This window comes from Trichogramma pretiosum, unplaced genomic scaffold (genome assembly GCF_000599845.2).
Source record: "Trichogramma pretiosum strain Unisexual culture from Peru unplaced genomic scaffold, Tpre_2.0 scaffold17, whole genome shotgun sequence".
Lineage (NCBI taxonomy): Eukaryota > Metazoa > Arthropoda > Insecta > Hymenoptera > Trichogrammatidae > Trichogramma > Trichogramma pretiosum.
In genome coordinates, this window is record NW_019641225.1 from 788,513 (window position 1) to 813,079 (window position 24,567).

At 39.3% G+C, this 24,567-nt stretch overlaps 2 protein-coding genes across 3 annotated transcripts; both read left to right on the plus strand.

Annotated features, from left to right (window-relative positions):
- Positions 1-4,260: 4,260 nt before the first annotated feature.
- On the plus strand, positions 4,261-14,773 carry LOC106649053 (zinc finger protein 271-like). The gene is made up of 3 exons (XM_023458149.1): positions 4,261-4,270; positions 4,754-5,875; positions 14,694-14,773. The coding sequence occupies exons 1-3, from the start codon at positions 4,261-4,263 to the stop codon at positions 14,771-14,773; spliced, it is 1,212 nt and encodes a 403-aa protein (XP_023313917.1).
- A 3,528-nt stretch (positions 14,774-18,301) lies between these two features.
- On the plus strand, positions 18,302-23,434 carry LOC106649314 (zinc finger protein 585B-like). 2 transcript variants are annotated; one of them, XM_023458191.1, is made up of 3 exons: positions 18,302-21,073; positions 21,282-22,505; positions 22,613-22,726. In XM_023458191.1, the coding sequence occupies exons 1-3, from the start codon at positions 18,451-18,453 to the stop codon at positions 22,633-22,635; spliced, it is 3,870 nt and encodes a 1,289-aa protein (XP_023313959.1). In that variant the 5' UTR covers positions 18,302-18,450; the 3' UTR covers positions 22,636-22,726. The 2 variants fall into 2 exon arrangements, with proteins under 2 accessions (XP_023313959.1, XP_023313958.1); XM_023458190.1 differs by having other exon boundaries at positions 21,282-23,434.
- Positions 23,435-24,567: the final 1,133 nt, after the last annotated feature.

Genomic DNA, 24,567 nt, shown 5'->3' on the forward strand with positions numbered 1-24,567 from the left:
CGGTGTAAAACTAACTGGATACGTTTTCTTTCTTTCTTTTCTCCCGCTTCTCTCTTTCCTTCTTTTTGTTTCATCCGACGCGAGAGATGCTTCGGACTCTAATGTATTATGCATCAATTGTGCAACTACTATCTCTCGCCCCCCCCCGCACTTTATTCCTTTCCCAATTCGTGTTTCATTTATTTATTTATTTTTGGCGTCGGGCTGAGAGAGAAAATCGCTCCGGACTATTTTATATCGACGCGGGTGCACACTCGAAACACGAGTGAGTGATTTTTAAACGGTCGAAATTTAATTTCGCACGACGCGCGTGCTTGCACGGGGCCGAGAAAAAATAATTATATATCAAAGCGCGCGCGCGTGTGAGCGCGCCTGTCATATATATATATTCGGACACGAGAGCGAGAGAGACAGAGCGAGGTGAAATAATAGTAAAAAAAAAAGGTAGAAAGGAGAATTACATCGCGTCCGAACGCGAAAAAAAATCTACCGGATAGATACAAAACGACTGCAATGGTACACGAATGAGTAACAACAGCAGACGCAGCAGCAGCGGACGAACGGACGAACGAGCGAACCGAGTGGGGGAAACTTAATGAAACGCGTCTGACGAATAGACCAACTAATTGTATCTGAGAGAAATTAATAAAAAAAAAGCAAGTTGCCCTCTGCGCCGTTGCTGCTTTTCGCGCGTACATGTACGCCCGAAGGCCCCAGCAGCAGCAGCGATTCTCGATCATTTATTTTATTCCACGTCATACCGAAAAATGCTGTCAGTCTTCTTTCAGTGCTGCCCGCGCGCGCGCGAGAGCTTTTATTCCTCGTCAACCCTTCTTTTCTTGACACCCGGCGAAAGGATGTTTTTTTTTCTCTCTCTTGCTCGGAGAGCTTCAACTGCTCTCCCTCGCTCGGGCTACTCCGCGCGCGCACACACAAAAGAAGTTATCTCTCTTTCTCGTCGACGTAACGCGCGGAACAACCTTTTAATTTGACTGGATTTATGATGAAGGATCTTACGGAGGGCAGCAGGCAGGCAACCAGCAGAAGGAGGAAGAGGGGGAGGATGTACAAATAATCGACGCTGACAAGATATAGCCAAGTTTCAAAAAAAAAAAAAAAAAATAATGATAAAAAAAATGAAAGCTCGTGATAAAAGCTTCCGCTTGTTCGTATAATTTTTCGCGCCAAGCCCCGCGTGTCATTGCAATTAATAATGCGAGTACTCAAGCGTGTATACACGAGCTGCTCGGTAGTGGTGGTCGTGGTGGCAGAGGCAACGGGTAAAACCGAAAATAATCGAGCGCATCCGCTCGCGCATACCACGACCCTAAATCAGTCTATAGCTCGCTCCCCCGACCATCTCCCCCACACCCGATACACCGAACACATATACAACAACGTTCCACGCTCGAGCTTACGCTTCATGCTTCTCTCTCTCTCTTTCTCTCTCGCCCCGTTCGTTCATTATTTACTTTTAATCAGCGGCAATTAGTAATTAATTAATTATCCAGAAGAGAGTCGATGTATCCGTGGGCCCGGGGAAAATAATTATTTCTTCTTTTTTTTTTCGTTGTTAAAACCGCATGCCACAACTCGTCGTCGTCGTCTTCGTGTCTTTGAAGCACATACATACACGAAAAGTACACACGTACGCCGAGGCTGGATTTTACTCTCTGTGAGATTCTCGTGTCTCTCTCTCCATGTGTACGTGTATATTTGTGTATGTGTAGGTAGCTACTGCCTCCACTGCTGCTACTGCTGTACATAGACGCGGAAACGACGCTCTAGCAATTTGTCGTTGCCACGCGTTCTCTCTCTCTCTTTCTCTGGTGGTGCACGCCGGGCCGTATAGTACACACATACACACACACGTGCACACAGGGGTAAAATAGCTTCGCGACAAATTGCACGGAATTCCTATCGTACTTCTTCGTCTCTATTTTTCTCTCGGCTCGATCTCTCTCTTTCGGTGCGCGACGAGCTATTTCTATACCGATACATTTGTATGTATAGACTAGCATAGAAGGGGGGTACAACACGAGTTTGTGCTTCTCTCTCTCTCTCTCTGCCGTTGTTTCTTTCTTCTGTACTTTATTCCTTCTTTTTTTTTTTGCTTTTTCATCCTCCCAACCTTCGCGTCCACATAGACACTTTATAGCGAAAAAGAGAGATGGATGCGCAAGAGAAAGAGAGAGAGAGAAAATAAACAAAGCAGCAAATCTGGCTTGAAAATTCCTCGAAGCGAAATTGCCCCGGTAATCCAACGAATTTTCCCGACGCGCGCGGACTTATATAAAGCTCGGCAGGGATCGAGCCAAATTACATATGGATCTTCGCAGCTCTATACTCGCGTGGCAGCCGTATCGGCTGCAGCAGCAGCAGCAGCACCTCGATCGTCGCCACCACCACCGTCGCCGTCGTCCTCGTCGTAGTTCGAAAAAAGTTCTCGTTCTCACGAGCCAGCAACGATCGCTACTGCTGCTGCTGCTGCGGCCTCGATTTATGAGAACTTGTAATCTAGCCAATGTTCGTTATTACGTCCTGTGTCTGTGTGTGTGTGCGCGCATCCACGCGCGCGGCTTATATTGCCCTGCGTGGCCGAGCTTGCACGAGCTTGCGAGCGAACGAGAGAGAGAGGCAGTTCTTATCGAGCGTACAGTTGCCACGTTCGGCAATCGATGTTATATCATCCAGCTGCTGCTGCTGCTGTTGGTAACGGGCAACGCTTCAATAATGAATGGCTCTTCGTGCCAGCCGAGTCTAGTGTACATCCCCAGTAGTTTGTTCAAAAATTGCTTTATATCATGTGAACGTGTGTGCGTGTGTGTGTGCGCGTTTGATCGCGGCCCGAGCATAATTTAGATTTTATCGTTTGGAAATGTTGTGTGCGAATGGACAAGCGAAAAACGATAAAAAAAGATAAAAAAAAAAAAAACAGGATAAAAAGAGGAAAAAGAAAACTATCGAATCGATAATCAAAGTCATCGATGCAGCGGAATTGAGAGACGTACACAACGCACGCAGGCATGTGTGCGTACACAAAGAGAAGAGAAAAAGATGTAACGGCCGCTCTCTCTCCGGCGCATAGCTTTTATTTCTTGTTGGCCCGTATGCCGTTGCTGCTGCTGTAACTTCGTGCGCGTTGTGTCCGCTTCAGAGGCCACGCCGTGTACAGGCTACGGTAGAAAAACGCATAAACAAGCAATTACAATATTTCGCCGGTGCATCCTAGCTATATACACGAAGGGGGAGAATGAGTCGTTCTAGCGAAAGAGAAAATTTCACGCGAATCGAGAGGAGTGAGAGAGAGAGAGAGGGCGGCCGATGTATAAATCCGAAAATTCGCGCTCGCGAGCAAGAAAAACGAATGAAAAGCCCGAAAAAGAGAGATAGCGCGGCAGTGTACGCACGCTAGAATAGATTGATACGTGAGCGCGCGTGAGCGCGGAGGGTAAAAGCATTTTTGGCGATGTACATACGCGTAGACACACACACGCACATAGAGGCACACACAGCCGTAGGTTGTGCGTTGTCCTCCCATCGCTGACAGATGCATTCGGCGCGAAAAGCGTAAAGCTGCGCACGAATACTCGTCAGCGACCTGTCGGCCATTAGAAGCGCGACGCGCACACATGCATACAGCAGTACCGAGGTATCTACACGCGTACGTATACGTATTTTCGCGTGCGCGGAGAAAGGCGAGCGCGCGAAAAGCAGCATCGACGCGTAACGCTGGCCGAAAAGTTCCTCCCCCGAATTCGAGTGATTTGTCACTTTCCCCCGTGGCGCGCATTATCAGCGCGTTGCGTAAAGGGCCCGCGAATCGGATAGCGTATGTAGGGCCGATTCGTGCGCACCGCCGCGACTATAAGCAACACGTTGACGAAGGTGAAATAAAAACATGATTGTACTTTGTTTCCTCAAAAAATGTGTTTTTATAAATCAAATGGATGGCTACTTGGTTTTAGAAGTTCAAAAAATTTCTCGTAAAAATCGTCATCAAATTAGAATGCTAAATTATTTCAAATATTGTAAGTATAATGTATAAACAGATAAATCGGTTACTTGATTGTAAACAGTATGATTATAAACGATTTTAAGATATTTCTTTGACACAATGATCATGTTTATTATAAAAACAAATTAGTTTGAATATTGTCTTTCTCGATGTAACAAGCCATAATACCAGAAAATAAATTCTACTCATTCAATTTTCGTGGCAATAAATACAAAGATTTATCGTTAAATTTAGGTACCAAAATGGATAAAAGTGAGAAGAAATCCGAGGAAGTTATGTCGGTAAATAATTTAAATGGTCACGACATTGTTGTTTCAGACAAAAAAAAATACGTCTGTGATATTTGTCAGGAGGCATTCATATTAGAATCAAGTTTGATAACGCACCGAGACACGATTCACAATGAACAAAACAAATATGCATGCGATAAATGCAAAAAAAAATTTGAGTTCCGAAGTCATTTGAGTAGACACCAGATATCGGTACACAAAGGTCGCGAAGATTTTGCATGCGACAGATGTGAGAAGAAATTTGTGAAAAAATCGAGTTTGTTCACACATCAGAAATTAGTTCACAAAAAACAAGAAGATTTCTTATGCAGCAAGTGCGAGAGAAAATTTGAAAATAAATTAACTTTACTTAAGCACAAAAGAATATTCCACGAAGTTTTTAAAAATTACTTATGTGAAATTTGCGCGAAAAGATTTGATACTAAACATAGTTTGCACTTGCATATAAAAACAGTCCATGATGGCTGTAAAGATTTCGCATGCGTCAAGTGCGGAGAAAAATTTAAAATAAAATCAGATTTAATTAGGCACCAAATTAAGGTCCATGATTTTGGGAAAAAATTTGTACAAAAACCGAATATTTTCCCCCGACAAAAGACAGTACACGAAGGTCGGGAAGATCTCACATGTAACAAGTGTGAGAAGGAGTTTGGACGTAAATATCACTTGCTTATCCACCAAAGGACGATCCATGAAGGTCTCAGGGACTATGCGTGTGACCGATGCGAGAAAAAGTTCGGAGAAAAATCAAAATTATTCAGACATCAAAAGACGGTCCATGAAAATCGCAAAGATTACGCATGTGACGATTGTGGGCAGAAATTTGGACACAAATGGAGTTTAGTTCATCATCATAAGACAATACACGAAGGTCGTAAAGATTACGCATGTGACGATTGTGAGAAGAAATTTGTACGAAAAGATGAATTGGGTCTACACCAAAAGACAGTCCACGAAGGTCGTAAAGACTACGCATGTGAGAATTGCGAAAAGAAATTTACAGAAAACAAGGTTTTGCTAAGCCACTTAAAGGTAGTACACGAAAAACAAAAAGATTTTGCATGTGACAAGTGCAAAAAAAAATTTGGAAAAAAATCGAATTTGCTCTCTCACCAAAACACAGTACACGACGGTCAGAAATATTTCACATGTAACAAATGCGAAAAACAATTTGGAAAAAAAAGTAATTTGATTAGACACCAAAATATAATCCACGATGGTCACAGGGATTATGTATGCAATAAATGCGCGCAGAAATTTGGACTAAAACAGCATCTGCTTTTGCACCAAAAGACAGTACATGAGGGTCACAAAGATTACGCATGCGACAAATGTGAGAAGGAATATACAGAACGATGCAGTTTGATAAAACACCAGAAGACAGTCCACGAAGGTCGGAAAGATTACGCATGTGACAAGTGCGGTATGAAATTCGGACTTAAATGGACTATGATTCAGCACCAAAAGATAATTCATGAAGGTTGCAAAGATTTCGCGTGCGATAAGTGTGATAAGAAATTTGGAAAACGAAGTAATTTGAATGAACACCAAAAATTAGTCCACCAAGGTCGCAAAGATTTCGCATGTAACAAGTGTAAGAAGAAATTTGGAAAAAAATCACATTGGCTAACCCACTTAAAGACATGCATGCTAAAATTTCGAGAATAAATGATGATTAACAATTTTGAATATGTGTAGATACTTATACATATGTTTTTCTTACATTTCAATAAAAATTGTGCAAAAATGATTGTGTATTACATAGACCTCGAGCGTTTAACTATCATTACATCTTTGTACACTGGTATGGTGTTTTCCGATTTTGCGTACTATTTATTCATCCTCTCGGTTTACTTTTTGGCTTCTTGGTTCCTGCAGCTCTTCATGCAATGATCAACCGAGAGTTCTTTTCGCCTCTTGTTTGGAACTGTGCATGGGTCAAGCATTTGATTGGCTACTGGATTTTTAATAAACATAACGAATTACACTACTCCGAATTGATCATATAAGCGTTAGTGAAAGATTTAGATACATTTGCTGATAGATACATTTGCTGCTTTTTTTTTACACGAGACATGAACGCTTAAAAAAATATGTTTCATCTGGAAAAACCGACTTGGAACTATTTATCAATTTAATGAAAACCAACAAATGTTTTATAAGTTTCTGAAAAATTAGTAAAAGCTCTAATAATTGTATTAAAATGGCGTAAGCGACAAATGAAAGTTTGCGTGGGGCGGCCCTTTTTTTAATACGCCACTGTCTAAGTACCAGATATTGCTAAATTCGTCCTTGTTCCTGAAACAACAATTTTACCAAAATTCCACGCATAATCCTGATCTTCGAAAAGTCGTACATTAAAAAACTGAAAAAGTCTTCCAGAAGGATTTTGTTCGGCAATCGTACCTATTCACTTTCAGGTAGGTACACTTGCACAGATAGGCGCGCAGAAGATGCGACTCACGAACTTTTTGGTCAAAACTTTTCAGTTTAGACTTTTTGTCCTTCCATACCAACGAAGCTCGGCGCGAAATCGCATCAAGCGCGAGAATTATCGCCTCGGCTTTGTGCTTATTTACGGCGAAATTATAAAAGTGGTCGACCGCAAGAAAAGAATGGACGAAAAAATGAAAAGAAGGAAAGACGCACGTACCTCCACACGTATACACCCGTACAGGCTAGGCTTTTTTGAACAGAGCGAGAGAGAGAGAGAGAGAGAGCTCGTATACTCGGCAACACAGTGACGCGGTCTAGGCTCGTGGGATAGAGGGAAAAGGGAAGTAGGAGCGCGCACCGAGGCAAGGGTGGAGACGAAGAATAGCAAGGGGTTTCTCAAGGGTTTGAGATTACTCGAGGGAAATCAGGGAACTCTTGGTCGGCGAATACGCGGATGGAGAGCATATAAGCCTGCGGCGTATCGAGCCTATATATACGTGTATATATCTGCGTATAAGAGAGAGAGCAGCAGAAGAGAGAGAGAGCAAAGTAGCTTGTCAATAAGTTAAATCTCAATTGCAACCTTCAACTCCACACCCACATACATTAACTCACTCACACGTACGGTATATACATATACGCTTGCACACATATTCTGCGCCCAACTGATTTTCCATCGCTGCGTTATATAATACGCTGCTGCATTAAAAGCGCGAGATAAGGGACGTAAAGTGTGTGCGTGACAGTGATGTGATTTTCGATCGACTGCGCCCACACCGGCGTATAAAATAGAAAAGTTATGCTCTACGAGTGCGACAAATTTAAAAAAAAAATTTTGCAACTCGTCGATGCATCGTGTGAAATCTATATAATGTACTATGTCATCGATGGGTACGCAGCTCGTCACGCGATTGAGCGCGCGAGCTTTCATTAAGATAAAAAAAAAGGACAATTTGTCGCTCCGATTTTGTCGCCCGCGCGTACCAATAAAAATTTATCAGGCAAATTTTTCAATCTGCGTTTTCGTATTTATACATCTATACATATGCACCAGAATTAAAGTCTCGATAAAGTGCAGCAGTAGCGAGTTAAGCTTGATACGTACGTCGATACACGCGCGCATATTTCGCGAGCGATAAAAATTGCATCGCGCGCGCGTTTGATAATTTATCGATTTAGTGCGTTAGCAGCATACACGCATACACAAACTGCTTTTGAAATACCAATCACATTAACGTTAATGAAATGCACTTTGAAAATTACTCACTCGCGATCACCTCCTATCTCTCTCTGTACCATGGCGCAAAGCTTTTGCTCGCTCGGCTCTTGTCCAGGCTTGTATACACGCGCGGCTATTACTAGTAGTTCGGCGCGCGCGCGCGCAGTTGGCCAAGTTTTCATGCGCGCAATTTCGTAATTATGAGCGAGCCAAAGCGGTCGTTTTCTCTCGCAGCCCCGTTCGCTCGCGCTATCGTTAAATGGCTTTTTAAGCGTAACGATTGCATCTCTATACATCGCTCGATCGAAAATCCATCCTATTTTTGGGACGATCTTCTTCTCTTTTCTTTTCCATCTCATCTCGCCTTCCCTATATATATTCAATCGTCTCTCTGGAGCATATAACTCTCTCTCTCTCTCTCTCGGAGCTAAATCATGGCTGTGCATTCTGACCGCATGCTTGCACCCTTGACGTGTGTATTAGCTATTCCAGTCGCGAAGAATCTCTCTCTCTCTCTCTCTCCAGAGCTAGTAGTAGTACTACTACTGCGTCGCAGCAAAGTTTCGCAAGGCAGCTTCTCTCTCTCTATACGTGTATATAACGTCGAAGCTTCTCGCCTCGATAACTCGAGGTGGCTGCTGCAAGTCTACTACGTGTGTACTACTACGTACATGTATGTGTGTGTCACACTGTACAGAGCAAGAGAATATCCGAACGTCGCGCCAGGCAAAGTAGCGGGTCCTTTAGCCTAAGTTAACGCGCGCGCGCGCGCTCGGGAGGAGTAGTAGTAGTACGAGTACAGTGATCCGGTTTCGATGCGAGCAGCACCAACCGCCATATTGTCCGTGTGCAGGCGCTGAACGGCCTTTGCCTCTCTCTCTCGACGTGTAAGTTTCCTTTCCAGAGCTCCTATTCATATATAGCAACGATCCCTGTACCTCCTTCTCTCCCCGCAAAACCCAAAAGCTACCTAGCCCCAGAGCTTCCAAGACGACGAGAGAGAAGTTTCCATTCGTCGATATGTACCCGAAAGCCGCGAGTTTAAGGGATGGTTGTTAACGCGACTCGATCTCGCTACCAATTTTCGAAAAATCTCAGCTCAAAGTTTCGACTCGGCAATAAAAATCAAATTATTATCGAGGCCACAGACTGTATATACCGCATATATGTTATGTGTAGATAAATTGTAAAGCAGAGAGCTGTATAACTCGCCTCTGCCTATCCCCTGCAGCAAACACCTCCACGTATCTCTCGAGTAAATTATCAAAGACGTGTTTGTTCTCTCTCTCTCTCTCTAGTACAGAGCGTGGCTCATACACGGGAGTGATAACTGGACGCTTGTAATTAGCTACGACACATCACGCCCTTGGGAACTCGATCTGTATATGCCGCTGCTGCTGCTGCACTAGGAGGATACATACATGTATACGGGGTATATATGTACGCTCGAATTGGCCCCGAAGCTTTCCTCTCTCTCTCTCTCTCTTGCTTTACTATAGCGCGTACACTGCAAGTGCGATTAATCCTTCGCTCAGTGCCGCTGCTTGTTCCTTTCTGTTTTGTGTACTCTCTGCGCGCAGAGAGAGAGAGTCCTGCCGAGCGTAAACACACACGATGGAGCGATTTGGCAGCGTATATATACGAGTGCGGCTCACCTGCGTGTGCGTATCGATTCGTCGTCGCCGCCGCCGTCATCCCTGTAAACGCGTAAGTGCCTGCCCGTGTACTACCAGCTGCGAAGTACGATAATTTTATACGTACCTTTTGCGATCGGGGCCAGCCTCGCGCGTTGAAAAGTGCGAGTACACGAGACCCGGAGCCCTGCAGTGTACGCGACGAGAACAGCGGTGAATGATCGGTTGACCGAGTACAGTGTACGATGTAGTTGAGGTGTACTACTGCTGGTACAAGCAGCGAGCGTCAAAGAATATACACGCACGGCTGCCAGCCGCATTGGAGTCCATTTAGCGTATACAGTGATTAGTCTCGGACTACGCGCGCGGCCGTCGATCCATTGTGACCCCCCCCGAAAGCTGATTTAGTCCTCCGAGTCGGATCGCTCCGATGTAAAATAGCCGCGAGCGAGCGCATGTAACGTTCCACTGTCCCGTAATATATACATCAGGACGTGATAATGTACTCGAACGCGTCTCCGAGGACTGCGCGCGAATCGTCGTATCAAATGCGTCGTTTATGCCGGGGGGATGATCGCTTTTGAGGAAATAAAGACGAACGACGCTTTATATATGAAACTTCGTTTTATCGAGATGTTGATGCGTGTGAAATGAACGAAGGGCCACGATTGCCATCTGAAATTTAGCAGCTGCTTCGCTCGCAGTACAGTACGTAATGCGCGCGAGACTCAATCATCGTCCTATCTTACGCGAATCCAAAAAGGCCAACCATCGAGGATATCTTACGGCTGTAGCTTACCTTTTTTTCTTCTTCTTCTTCTCTCCCTCGACATCTTGATATCACATGCTCGCGCGCGCGATGAAAGGATGAAAATTGCTCAAATGGAAAAGCGGAGCGAGAGTCCGATCGGGCTCGGGGATCTTTATTACCGAAAATCCATTACTTTTCCCATTAGATCGAGCGTGTGCGTGTGTGTGTGTTTGATCCCTTTGCTCGTCGTCGTCGGCTTTCTCTCTCTTTGCACCTCTATATCGGGCATTTTCGTTTAGCAGTTTTTCGTTCGATTCGTGCGCGCGCGCCTCGCGTTTATGACTATTTCGACGATTGGACGAAACGAGCACGAAAAAGGAAAAAAAAGGCCTAGAAATCTTTCTTGTCGTATGAAAAGGAAAGGAATTTATAGAAATCGAAGAAAATTATGAAAAAACTTGAAACATTTTTGAAATTTTACCTAAATAATAATAATTATCATGAATACATTGTTATTGAAGGAATTTTAAATAACCTGAAAATTATAATTTAATTGTGTCAAATCTTTCAAATTGTCTGTAACTACTTTTTGTACGATGTTACTACTTCAGGTCTCGACCACTAGATGGCTAGTATTATCTTTATGTATAAATCTGCAAGTGGTTTGGTAAAAATAATCGTATAAATCAAAGCATTGGTTAAAAAAAATTTTGAAATTAGAATTCAAATCGTAGATTTTCTTACAAGCGGGATTTCTTTTTTGCAGCAATTGAATAGATTCAAGTTCATGCCAAGCAAAACACAATGAATGGAAATGCAAAAAATGCTCCAAGGTAAATATCCCATTTAAATTAAATAAATATAAATAAGAAATGGTACAATAGCGTGTATTGGATTAACGCAAGTGCAGTACTCTTTTTGTTTATAGAAAGAAGTTGATTATTTAGTGAAGCACATCAATACATGTATAATATACATCGCACGAATCACTTTAAATTATGTACCCAAGTTGTATGTGTAACAAGGTAACTATTTTTTCTAGAATTTTCATCATCGTACTTTTATTTGCTTATTGTTACACATATTATTAATCGTTGTTTTACTTAAATGTTTATCAGAGGTAAAAAGTTAAAAAGTTGTATAAAATACAGGATTAGTAAAAAGAGGCGACAATACACGTAACAGTGCGGTACATGTACTTAATAGTACAAAGAAAGGTAAATAAATAAATATTAAATATTAAACATTAGACATGATTATGAGTGTATGACCATACGTGTTTTTGACCATACCTAAAGACTTTTAGCAACAAATTATTTATGAGAACTTCGTTTTATCGTCTCTTGCCATCTAGAGGTCACGGATGAAGTTACTATATGGTTGTTCTCTCAGCTGGACTTAATTTTTTTTTCGGTAGATTACAGTCCTGGTTTACATGAAAATGCAATAATAGTCATTACAAGAAATGATTCGAATATGAATTTGATACGTTTTTATGTATTTGTTCATTTATAATTTATAGTTTCTTCAATATATTTACTGCATACCCTATGACTTGAGCAGCGTAAAAAGGCATGTGCAAACTTTCGAACTGGGCCTGATTTCGGGAAAAGTAGTAAAGGCAGTTGCTGTACCTTGCGTTAAACTTATTTAATTGATTTTTCAAATCGTTTGTTCATAATTTATTACGATATTACTACATGTTCCAACAAGGAAACAGTATCTGCCCTAACTTAACAGCTACGGTTTCCCCTTGATATCAAAAGTTATTACTTGGATCATTCCTCATAAATTGTTTTTCAATATTTTTTGAAGAGAAACTTATTTTTTTTTGTAATAACTCAAAAATACGTACAACGTTATTTCATTTGAATGCCTGAAAGATTTAAACAAAAAAAGTCGCTTTGTAAGATGAAACAGCTCTACGATCTGGATATTTATTCGTGTAAGCCCCAATAGAACAAAACTTCACCGAGAAAACAAAAAGCTCGAGCGAGTATCAAAGATTGATTTACGATTTTATAACAAGATATAGTGTCTATCACCTTCTTCTCGCGTTTCCAGCCTTTCCTTCCGTCTCCTCTCACTTGCACACTCCAATTTTACGTATACGCACACGCGCGAGACGTCTCTCAACACTCTTGTACTCTCGCATACGCACACACACTTCTCTCTCTGCAAACTTTCGTAAGTCTAGCTAGTGTCAAATTAAAAGTTCAAATGCCACGCCGCGCGTTTCTTTCTTTTCTGCGCGTATACACGCGTACACGCCGACGACGTACGGATGAAATAAGGGAATGAGAAAGGCGCGGAAGCGTCTCGCGGATGCGATGAAAATTCGTTTACACGAGAATACAATCTCGCTTCATTTTTAAACTTGGGCAAAATAAAATAATTGAATCACGCGATCGCGCCGAAGCGTCGAGGCATCGATTCCGTTGTCGTATTTTGATTTTTGTCAGAAAATAATAATATCGAAGCGCTTTCGATAAAAATGCTAGTTACAGTTGACAAGGAGAGTAAAATATGTCTATCTCTCGTGAAAATTAGATGGAAAGCCCCATTGTCATGGCAAAAGAAGGCGAACTGTCAAACATCGTATAAACGCATGGAAGTAGACGCTTGCTCGCGCTCGGCGCGGCAAGAGACAAGAAGACGAACGACTATACGAAAAGTTCTATATACTTGTTGCTATGTGCTCTCTCCTCTCTCCAGTCGCCGACTTTCTTTGCTCGACGGCGAACTTTTGCTACTCGCGAAGTAGTAGCAGCAGCAGCAGCAGCAGCAGCAGCAGCAGCAACAACATGGCAAGGCAGTACATCAGCCTATAATGCGCTACTACTGCCTCGCATGATTTTATTTCCTTTTCGCTCCATCATTTATGCGACTTTAATTCACTCGACAAAGGGTGTGTGTGTGTGAGGAGAGGCGGGAAAAAGGGGCACACAACGGGAGAGGGCAGAGCTGATTCCACTTCATATCGTGCGAGCTCTGCTCGGAACTTTCCCAAAGCATATTTTTTCAAATTGGACTTGTCGAATACTTTGGGGCTGCTGCTGCTGCTGTGCTTTTGCTTCTCGTGTTGCTACTGTGAGGTGTCTAGGTTATAACTTTCTTCTTCTCCTCCGTCGACGGCTGCCGTTGCTCGTTAGAAATTTTCACCGATCTCGTGGAATTCCGCTTTTTGCTGGGCCTCGACTTTCCCATGGCTTTTCGCGTGGGTTAAGAGGCTTAAACGTATACCCTAAAATCGTAATTTTTTTATGTTATAACTGAATCGCATTCTTTCACCTCTTACGATTGTACATTTTAATATTTGGAATTTCGATGTTTCTTTATGTATCTGCATGATGTTTTTTACGATTTTTTTAAGCACCCGTATGCTCAGAATCAATGAAAAGCGGACATTCATGACCGCGTCCAAGCCGATCATTGTTCGAAAAAACCAAGATCACCAGTGGAAGAGAACAGTAAAAAATCGATCAATTTGCAAGAGTCAAACATTTTTCCTTAGTCACAGCTAGTTTTGACGGCGAAATAGAACGAATTGAGATCAGTGCAAAATTCAACTCGTGCAGCGTCTGAATGAATTAGCTTGTACCGATTCTAGGTGACACATTAATTTCAGGGCTAGAACTATGATTTTTGACTCACTTTGATATGTTACAAAAGATACGTGAATTAAATCAAAATTTAAAAACTCATCGCACAGTTTAGTTTAAAAAAGAATTTGAATATAAATACAGTTACAAGTACAATAATCTACTTTAATATTACAGATGGTTTCTTTATAAGTGTACTTAGTTTTATAATAACAAAACAATTTCTGAAAGTGATCATAGCCAAGATTTTGAACTAATTCAAAGATATGAAAATATACAAATAGATTAATTTTTATCTTGATTTAAATGAGATGATTACAAATAAGTAGAAAAAAAAGTGGTTGCTGTACTATTTCAGTAAGACTAAGCAACATTCATAAACAAATTTATGTATTATTCAATTACGAGGTATGCGATAAGCTTTGCATCTGATATGCTAAATTGTCAATACTTCCGCAGCTTTTTATCGACCATGGATGCTGTTAAACTTTTTCCGCGTAAACGAAAATTATTTGAAGAGATGAGCTTACAAAGTTTTAGAATAAATATTAGTATTAGGCAAGAATTTAGTTGGAAAAAATTATTTTATATTTTATTTAATGCAAGGAAAGTTATTAAAAAGTTTTTTTTCAACACAGTAAAATTAATAACTTTTTGAATTTTTTTTATTATGTTTTGAAGAATTTAAGGTAACTGACAGTAGAGATTTTCTTAAAATAAATGATTTACTCGTGTGATTGTAGAAGTCTTCATTGCATCCAATCCTCCTGACAAAACTCACGCTCTTACGGCTTACTACGATCGTGAAGCAAGTTCCTTGTAGTCATCCTTATATAGAAATAGTGTATGACTTTTGTTTATCTCATATGCGAATGATTTTCCGTTATTAATGTACTTTCATTATGTGAGTTTTAAGGTTGCCGTTTTTTCCAAATGATTTGTGACAAATTTCACATCCGAAGGGTTTGATCTTATTATGTATCGTTATTATGTACTTTTTGAGGTTGACCTTGTATGAAAATGATTTTTGACAAATCTCACATTCAAAGGATTTGCTTCTTACATGTACTGCGTTTATATGACCTTTTAGTGTATGCTGGTATCAAAATGATTTTTTACAAATATCACATTCGAAGGGTTTTTTATGAAAATGCAGGGTATATATGTGACGATTGAGGTTGCTTTTCTGCCCAAATAATTTGTGACAAATCTCACATTCAAAGAGTTTGCTTCGATCATGTACTGTTATTATGTGCCTATTGAGTTTACTCTTTTCTCCAAACGATGAATGACAAATCTCACATTCAAAGGGTTTGCAACGATCATGTACTATTCTTATGTGCTTATCACGGTTACTGTTACATCCAAATGATTTATGACAAACAACACACTCAAAGGGTTTGCTACGATCATGTACTCCAATTGTGTGAGTTTTGAGATTTGCTTTTACTCCAAATAATTTGTGGCAAATTTCACATTCGAAGAGTTTGCTTTTATTATGTACTTTGTTTATGTGGTTTTTTAAAATTTGCAGGCATTCAAATGATTTATGATCTATTTCACACTTAATGGGTTTATTCTGATCATGTAATGCATTCATGTGAGTCTTGAGAGTACTTTTGTATCCAAATGATTTGTGACAAATATCACATTCAAAAGGTTTGCTAGGAACATGTACTGCATTTATGTGAGATTTAAGGTGACATGCGTATCCAAATGATTTTCGACAAATGTCACACTCGTAGGGTTTTTTAAGAGAATGTACTGAATTTATGTGAGAGTTAAGGTTACATTTTAGTCCAAATGATTTGTGACAAACATCACATTCGAAGGGTTTTTTATTAGAATGTACTGAATTTATGTGAGATTTAAGGTGACATGCGTATCCAAATGATTTGTGACAAATCTGACACTCGTAGGGTTTTTTATGAGAATGTACTGAATTTATGTGAAATTTAAGATTACATTTTAGTCCAAATGATTTGTGACAAACATCACATTCGAAGGGTTTGATACGATCATGTACTGTCAATGTGTGCCTCACTACTTTACTCTGGCATCTAAATGTTTTGCAACTTATCTCACATGCATATGGTGTAATACTTTCATGTGTTAAATTGATGTGTGTTTTTAGACTCGCTTTTTCTGTATAAGTTTTTCGAAACAAATTACCCTCATGAGCTAATTTGGTTTGAGTTCTTTTTTCAAACGTTTTAACTTTCTCGGATTCATCATACTTCAAACGGTTCTTTTCTTGAAGTTGACAGTTATTATCGCAATCGTCTTCTTTTTTCATTAAAGTCATTCGACTTTTTTCATCCAAATAACTGGTGTTGATTTGTTTTTCATTCTTCACTATAGGTGAATAGCTTTGATCCTCAGATTTGAATTTGGTCGTCGATAAAGGCATCAGTTCAAGTTTAACATTTTTGCACTCAAAATCTGCAAATATTTTTTCATCTAACCTCTCTTGTAGCGCCATATCCTCATTCACGTGATTTGCCTGAAATTAAAATAATTTAATAGTTATCGTAATTAGAAAATAATTTAAATTATTAAACTCACTGGTAAATCATAAAACGGGAATGTTTCAAAGTTTTCGACTTCGCATGAGTCCACCAGATCGAAATTATAATCGTCGCTTGCATCCGGCCAAGTATTATTCAGTTCTTGCTTCACCCTAAATATAATCAATTTTTTTGAAGCGATCGTTCGAAAAAACATCATAGCATATATATAAAAATGCACTACCTAACTGCGTCCTCTCTGCTTTCCATGCTGACTCTCTTGATTATTCGAAATAACTGGGTATTTTCACGATTTGCTCTGAGAAAATATGTAAGCCTGTTAGGTTATGTACGTTTGTTTACTGCAGGAACGCACTCCTCGTACATTAGCGAATTGACCCGCGATTGCAGTAGCTCCTCGGCGATACCTTCTCCCTCCACTGACGACTGGCCGTACGCAGTTATGTACTGCAATACACGTAGAGGCACTAACATGTCATCAAAGATATACAGAATCTTTTCTGGAAATGTCGTTCATTCAGGGGCACAATTTGCTGAGATATACGTGCGACTTACATGCATGCACTGAAACATACACAAAAAAAAAGTTTTATCTCTGAATCAAAATCAATAGAGTACATAATGGTATTATGCGAGAGATATTAAAAAGTTCAGTTGGTCTTTTGAGCGTAGGGTGGTTTATAAATTCATCTTCGCAGATAATTTAACAAACTGTTGCCAATGATGCCAATTCATAATAAAGAATTTTCTTCTCAGAATTAAAAACTCATTGCAAGCATACAGATACGCATTATACATTCGGACATTTTTTAAGAATTCAATCTTATTTACAAATGCGTAAAGCAAACTGCTGTTCGACGCTTGGTTCAAAATCTCATTTTTGGAGTCTATAACAGAGCTAAATTACGTAAAAATCACAAGCCTAAACTATACTCCAACAATGATCTAATTTATCTATTAATTTATTTATTTCAAGTTAGTTTAATTGTGTTTGGCAGAAAATTAGTTTACTGCTAACGAGCGAGCATTTTGATGTGATACTTTTACTACAAAAAGTTTTAACGCAAGTTCGCCGTGCAATAAATTGAAATATTTGATCCTTAAGAAATACAAGAAAAATTAATTTTTATGAAATAATTCACAACTCGTTGAGATTCTGTTAGAAGATGCAAAAAACATTTTCCGTGTGTATCGAAATCAATGCGTAATTTGTAATATCAATGTGAAAATTAGTAAAACGTCAGTTTTTATTAGATTTCTTAGAAGTTAAATATTTCATGGGTGGATTTGCTTTTGCGATCGGCTCAACGTAATTAATTCATTTTAAAACAATTACGGATGCCTAAAATTATGTACTCTAGCCTTGATATTGAAACTACAAATCGTGAGAGGGTCAAGCAAATCTGGAAATATTATAGTTTGCTAATTTCATAATAAACCTACATTAAATTTTTTACGATTTTTTGAAGCAACTTTTTACTCAGAATCCTGTCATACCGACAACAAAACCGACGTTTATATGGATTCTAGATAATATATAAATTTCAAAATCTGAAAACACGTAGCGCAGTTTTATTTAAAAATTTTGAATTTGACCCATATAAGCGTGAATATCACGAACAAAATAAAAATCTAATTTTATATTACTGGAAATATTTCTATAAATATTACGTTCTATGATAACATAAAACTTTCTCGTAGAAATCATCGCCAAGCTAGAATTTTGATCAAGTAACAATATATGAAAATATACAAACAGATGAGTCGATCGCTGAATGTAAACAATACGATCGCAAGCAATCTTGACTACTCGTCTTGAACACTGAACGTGTATCTAGACGAACGAATTAGTCCGAGTGTTGTCTTTGCCGATGGTGTAAGAAATAATAGCGAGAAAATTTTATTTGAATTTTATCAACTGAAATTCCGTGTCACCAAATAGAAGAATCCGTCATTCAATTTAGATACTAAAATGGAGCCAATTGAGCAGAATCTCGGAACAGATTTTTCGCAAGATATTTATCAGAAGGCATGCTCATTAAGCATGACAGTAATATCAAGTCTAATGGAACCCCAAAATACGAAGCCCGAGGATCGCACTGATTTTGCTTGCGACAAGTGCGAGGAGAAATTTGTGTTCCAAAGTCAGTTGAGTACGCATCAAATGGCTGCACACACAGACCGCAATGATTTTGCGTGCGATAAGTGTGAGCTGAAATTTGAACTCGAAATGAATTTGATCAGTCACCAAAAGGAAATACATGAAAGTCAAATTGATTCTGCACCCAAACAGAGCAATCCAGTGGTGTTGAGTATCCACCAAGAAATAGTCTGCGAAGCTCGCAAAGACTTTGACTGTGACAAGTGCGAGAGAAAATTTAAGGATCGTATTGATTTGAGCAGGCACATGAGTTCGGTACACAAGGGTGGTCGCAAAGATATCGTTTGCGACCACTGCAATAAGGAATTTACTACTCGAGCAAGTATGGTCAGACATCAAAGAATAACCCACGAAGGACGCTTGGATTTCGAATGCGACAAGTGTGACAGGAAATTTGGATACAAAAGGAGTTTGCTTCAACATCAAAAAAAAGCGCACGATTACATAGGTGAAAACTTCGAGAGAACATTTGAAGATCGAAGCCGTTCGATCAAACGCCGAAAAATAAGCCATAAAAATCGCCAAGATGACGTACGTGAAAATTTCAAGGAGACGATTGTGATTCTACCCGGTTTGATCACCCACCAGGAAACAATCCAAGTAGGTCCGAAAAATGACGTATGCAACAAAAATGAGAGCAAATTTGGACAAGAACATCAATCGCTCAACCGCCAAGAGGCGCTACAAGAAGATCCCAAAGATAGCATATGCGAAAATGTCGGAGAGACATTCGAGGCTCGAAGCAATTTGATCATCCCCCAAGAAATAATCCAAGTAGGTCCGAAAAATGACGTATACGACAATAATGAAAGCAAATTTGGACAAGAACATCAGTCGCTCAACCGCCAAGAGACGTTACAAGAAGATGGCAAAGTTTACTTATGTAACTATGCCGGGCAGACATTTTCGGTTCAAAGCAGTTTGACTAATCACCAAAAAATAGTACTCGAAGATGGCAAAGATTTCCAATGTGTCAATTCCGAGGAGAAATTTGACGATCAAAGCAGTTTGATCAGACATCAAGAAACAGTCGAGGAAGGTCACAAAGATTACGCTCCCGATAATTGCGAGAACAAAATTGAACAAAAACAGCAACTGCTTACTCACCTAGAAACAGCCCAAGAAATTCCCGAAGATGACGTAATCGACAATGGCGAAAAAAACCTTGAACAAACACAACCATTGCTCGTCCATCAAAAAATAGTACTTAAAGATCCTAAACTGCCCATCCACCAAGAAACGGCCCAAGAAAGTCACGAAGTTGAAGTAATCGACAATGGCGAAAAAAACTTTGAACAAAAACAGCCGTTGCTCATCCATCAAAAAATAGTACTTAAAGATCATAAACTGCCCATCCACCAAGAAACAGTTCAAGAAAGTCACGAAGTTAAAGTAACCGACAATGGCGAAAAAAACTTTGAACAAACACAACCATTGCTTGTCCATGAAAAAATAGTACTTAAAGATCCAAAACTGCCCATCCACCAAGAAACGGCCCAAAAAAGTCACGAAGTTGAAGTAATCGACAATGGTAAAAAAAACCTTGAACAAAAACAGCCGTTGCTCATCCATCAAAAAATAGTACTTAAAGATCCTAAACTGCCCATCCACCAAGAAACAGTTCAAGAAAGTCACGAAGTTAAAGTAACCGACAATGGCGAAAAAAACTTTGAACAAACACAACCATTGCTCGTCCATGAAAAAATAGTACTTAAAGATCCAAAACTGCCCATCGACCAAGAAACGGCCCAAGAAAGTCACGAAGTTAAAGTAACCGACAATGGCGAAAAAAACTTTGAACAAACACAACCATTGCTCGTCCATCAAAAAATTGTACTTAAAGATCCTAAACTGCCCATCCACCAAGAAACGGCCCAAGAAAGTCACGAAGTTGACGTAATCGACAATGGTAAAAAAAACCTTGAACAAAAACAGCCGTTGCTCATCCATCAAAAAATAGTACTTAAAGATCCTAAACTGCCCATCCACCAAGAAACAGCTCAAGAAAGTCATAAAGTTGACGTAATCGATAATGGCCAAAAAAACTTTGAACAAACACAACCATTGCTCGTCCATCAAAAAATAGTACTTAAAGATCCTAAACTGCCCATCCACCAAGAAACAGCCCAAGAAAGTCATAAAGTTGACGTAATCGACAATGGTGAAAAAAACCTTGAACAAACACAACCATTGCTCGTCCATCAAAAAATAGTACTTAAAGATCCTAAACTGCCCATCCACCAAGAAACAGCTCAAGAAAGTCATAAAGTTGACGTAATCGACAATGGTGCAAAAAACTTCGAACAAACACAGCCGTTGCTCATCCATCAAAAAATAGTACTTGAAGCTACCAAACATTGTTTATGTGAAAATTGCGGGGATGCATTCGAGGATCCAAGCAGTTTGACCAGACACCGAAGAATAGTACACGAAGGTTGAACTTTAATTATTTTAACATTTTTTAAATTCATTATTCTTAATGTTTTTTTTCAATACACAAGTTTTTTATCTCTCATATTTTGATGCTTTTAGTTATGCATTGACAGCTAACTTAATATTTTATATTTACTTCTTCAAATTTATTAGTTATTTATTTCATTGAATATTAGAAAAATTAATTCAATTTTTTGATTTTTCCAAAGGTTTGATGGATCACTTGAGTGAAAATTGCGGGGAGTCATTTGATGATCAAAACAACTTGACCAAACATCTAGAAGAAGCCCACGGAGATCCCTTGGCTTCTGCATTCGACAGTTCCAGGGAGATATTTCCAAATCCAAGCAGTTTGAGTGGAGACCAAAAATCAGCCTACGAAGTTCGCAAAGATTACTTATGTGAAAATTGCGCCGAGGCATTTGAAGATTTGAACAGTTTGACCAGACACCAAAAAGTAACCCACGATCGTCGCAAAGATTACTTATGTGAAAATTGCGGGGAGGCATTTGAGGATCCAAGCAGTTTGACAAGTCACAAAAACTTAGTACACGAAGGTGTCAATAATTATTCATGTGACAATTTCGTGGAGACATTCAAAGATCGAAGCAATTTGATCAAACACCAAGAAATAATCCACGAACATAGCAAAGATTTTTCATGTGACAATTGCGGAGAGTCATTTGAGGATCCGAGCAGTTTGAGCAAACATAAAGAAACAGCCCACGAAAGTAGCAGAGATTTTTTATGTGACGATTGCGGGGAGACATTTGAAGGTCAAAACAGTTTGACCGAACACAAAGAAACAGCCCACAAAAGTCATGCTACCGACAATTGCGAGAACAAATTTGGACAAAATCAGCAATCGCTCCCCCACCAGGAGGCAGTCCATGAAAATCGCCAAGATTACTTTCGTGAAAATGTTGGAGAGACATTTGAGATTCCAAGCAGTCTGACCACGTACCAAGAAACAGCCCAAGAAGGTCCTAAAGATGACGTATTCGACAGTTGCGAGAACAAAATCGAACAAAAACAGCAATTGCAATCGCTCACCCACCAAGAGACAGTCAATGAAAATCGCCAAGGTTACGAAAGCGACAAGGGTAGGCAGACATTTGAGATTTCAAGCAGTTTGACCAGCCATCAAGAAACAGCCCAAGAAAGTCACGAAAAAACATCTCAGGATTCGAGCAATTTGACCAGACAGCAAAAAATAATACACGAAGGTGGCAAAGATTATTTCTGTGACTATACCGGAGAGCAGTTGATCAAACGCCAAAAAATAACCCACGAAATAAGCAACGATTACGAGTGTGACCAATGCTGGATGAAATTTGGGAGTAACGAGTCTTTGCTCGACCATAAAAAGACCATCCACATGGGTGTCGAAGAATATCTCTGCAACCAGTGCGACAAGGCCTTCTCAAAAAAAGGTAATTTACACTTGCACATAAAAAAGTACCATGAAGGTGACAACGATCACGTATGCGACAAGTGCGGAAAGAAGTTTAAACAAAAATCGCATTTGCTCTTACACCAGATGGCTATACACGAGGGTCGTAAAAAGTACACCTGCGAGAGGTGCAAGAAGAAGTTCGGACGAAAATGGCACTACATCAAGCACCACAATACAGTCCACGAACCTCGCCAAAATTCCAGCCGAAATAGAAGGTTCGAGCCGGATCTTGACGATCCAATAAGTTGGATCAACCACCCAAAAATAGAAAACGAAGATATCAAGAGTGAAGAATGCAAGAGTACACAACAATTTGGACTTCCATCCAATTTGATCGATTACAAAGGAGAGGTCCAGATGATTCACGAATATGAGCCATCGGACAACTGTTATAATTGTTTCATTTGCCGACACAATCGATTGTCAGATCCTGCAACGAATGAAGGCGAAGAAATTGTAAGAATTAAAATTGAACCAGGTCTTGAAACAAATGAAGGTGAAGAAAATGTAAGAAGTGAAGGTATAGAAAGTGTAAGAATTAAAATTGAACCAATTTGGTGAAGAAAGGTGAAGAAAGTGTAAGAATGAAAATTGAACCATTTCGGTGAAAAAAGGTGAAACGATAGTGTAAGAATTAAAATTGAACAATTTTAATTTTCGCAGTTGTACATAATTTTATCATGCGATATGATAATTAATTTATAGTATAAATAATAAATTTTTTTATACAAATGACTCAAACTTATTTCAGTCGTGCGTACTGAATGGTTAATAACGTGTATTCTACAACTGGTAACAATATAAGCGCTCATTGTACTTTACCTGACAATTGTAAACCATGTATACCGCAAATTTGTCTTAAATAAAAGTAACAATTAGGTTAATACGATTGCGTCTTATCTCAAATTTGTGCTTTCGTCGTTAAATCATTATCCACTGTCGTCTTCGTACTTTTACACCAAACAACATTTCACAAATGGAAATAAGTAAACAATTTTGCATTTTTGGATAACTTTGGTATCTACATCTTTAAATCTACATAATTAAAAAAACTGCAATTTAATTCAGATTTAATATAAAATAAAATATTAAAATTAAAGGGCATGCTGAATCTTGTTTAAGGAACTTTCACATGAAATCTTCGTTGAAAATTACGGCTTTGGACTTTTTTTCACGTAAAACGCACAAAAAATATATAAATATTCAATCATGAACTTTATTTTTAATACATCAATGAAAAAAAAGTTATATTTTATCTAAGAGAAGGTGATGTGAAAGTGTAAGAAAATTTAAAAAGAATTAGAGACAGTCTTCATCACTAGATGGCGATTACCTTCATCGATAAATCTGCAAGTGGCAAAGTGGAAAAATAATTATATAAGTCAGTTCATACCATACGATAGAAGAAATCAAGATTCTACTGCTTTACTTGATGAGCAACTCGAAAATATTAAAAATATCTCTGTAAAAATCAAATCAGTCCTTTTTACGTCGGCATCAACGAGGCTGAATAGCTTCTTACACAAGGTAAGACGACAAGTATGACAAGTTTGTTTATCTCGTTTCATTAAACCTTTTGAGAGTCATATCCTCGTCGCGGAATTAAGTTGCCTTGGACAAAAAAAGCTCATCCCTTCCTTTTTTTTTGACACTCGCAGCTCTCTTCCACGCGACTTGCGCGAGTGAACAGGAAAGAAAAGGAGCTCGCTCATCTCAAAAGATGTTTTGTCTTTATCTCGACTCGAGACAAGCGGAATTAGAGATTTCGAGAGTTGCAACAAGCTACTACTACTACTGCTGGCTGCGTTAAGGAATTATGATGTTGCCTCGAACGCGCGCGAGCGCAAAATTTCTCTTTATCTCGATAAACTGAAGAGCTAGTTGCAACAAAAAAAAAAATAAATAAATAAAAGGAAAATTATACATAGGAGCTACCAGTCCGATCTATGCGCTACGCGCGATCTCTCGCGCAAGGAAAAGTCAAAAGAATAACAGTGGGCACAACAAAAAAAAAAATAAATAAATAAAATAAAACGAGC

What these genes read in the sequence shown, in the direction of transcription:
- LOC106649053 (XM_023458149.1), top strand. An exon ending in CCAAAAATTAGTCCACCAAG is followed by an intron (nt 5,876 to 14,693) that starts GTCGCAAAGATT and finishes GTGTGATTGTAG; the next exon opens with AAGTCTTCATTGCATCCAAT.
- LOC106649314 (XM_023458190.1), top strand. Translation starts at nt 18,451, where the DNA reads ATGGAGCCAATTGAGCAGAATCTCGGAACAGATTTTTCGCAAGATATT. An exon ending in CCGAAGAATAGTACACGAAG is followed by an intron (nt 21,074 to 21,281) that starts GTTGAACTTTAA and finishes ATTTTTCCAAAG; the next exon opens with GTTTGATGGATCACTTGAGT.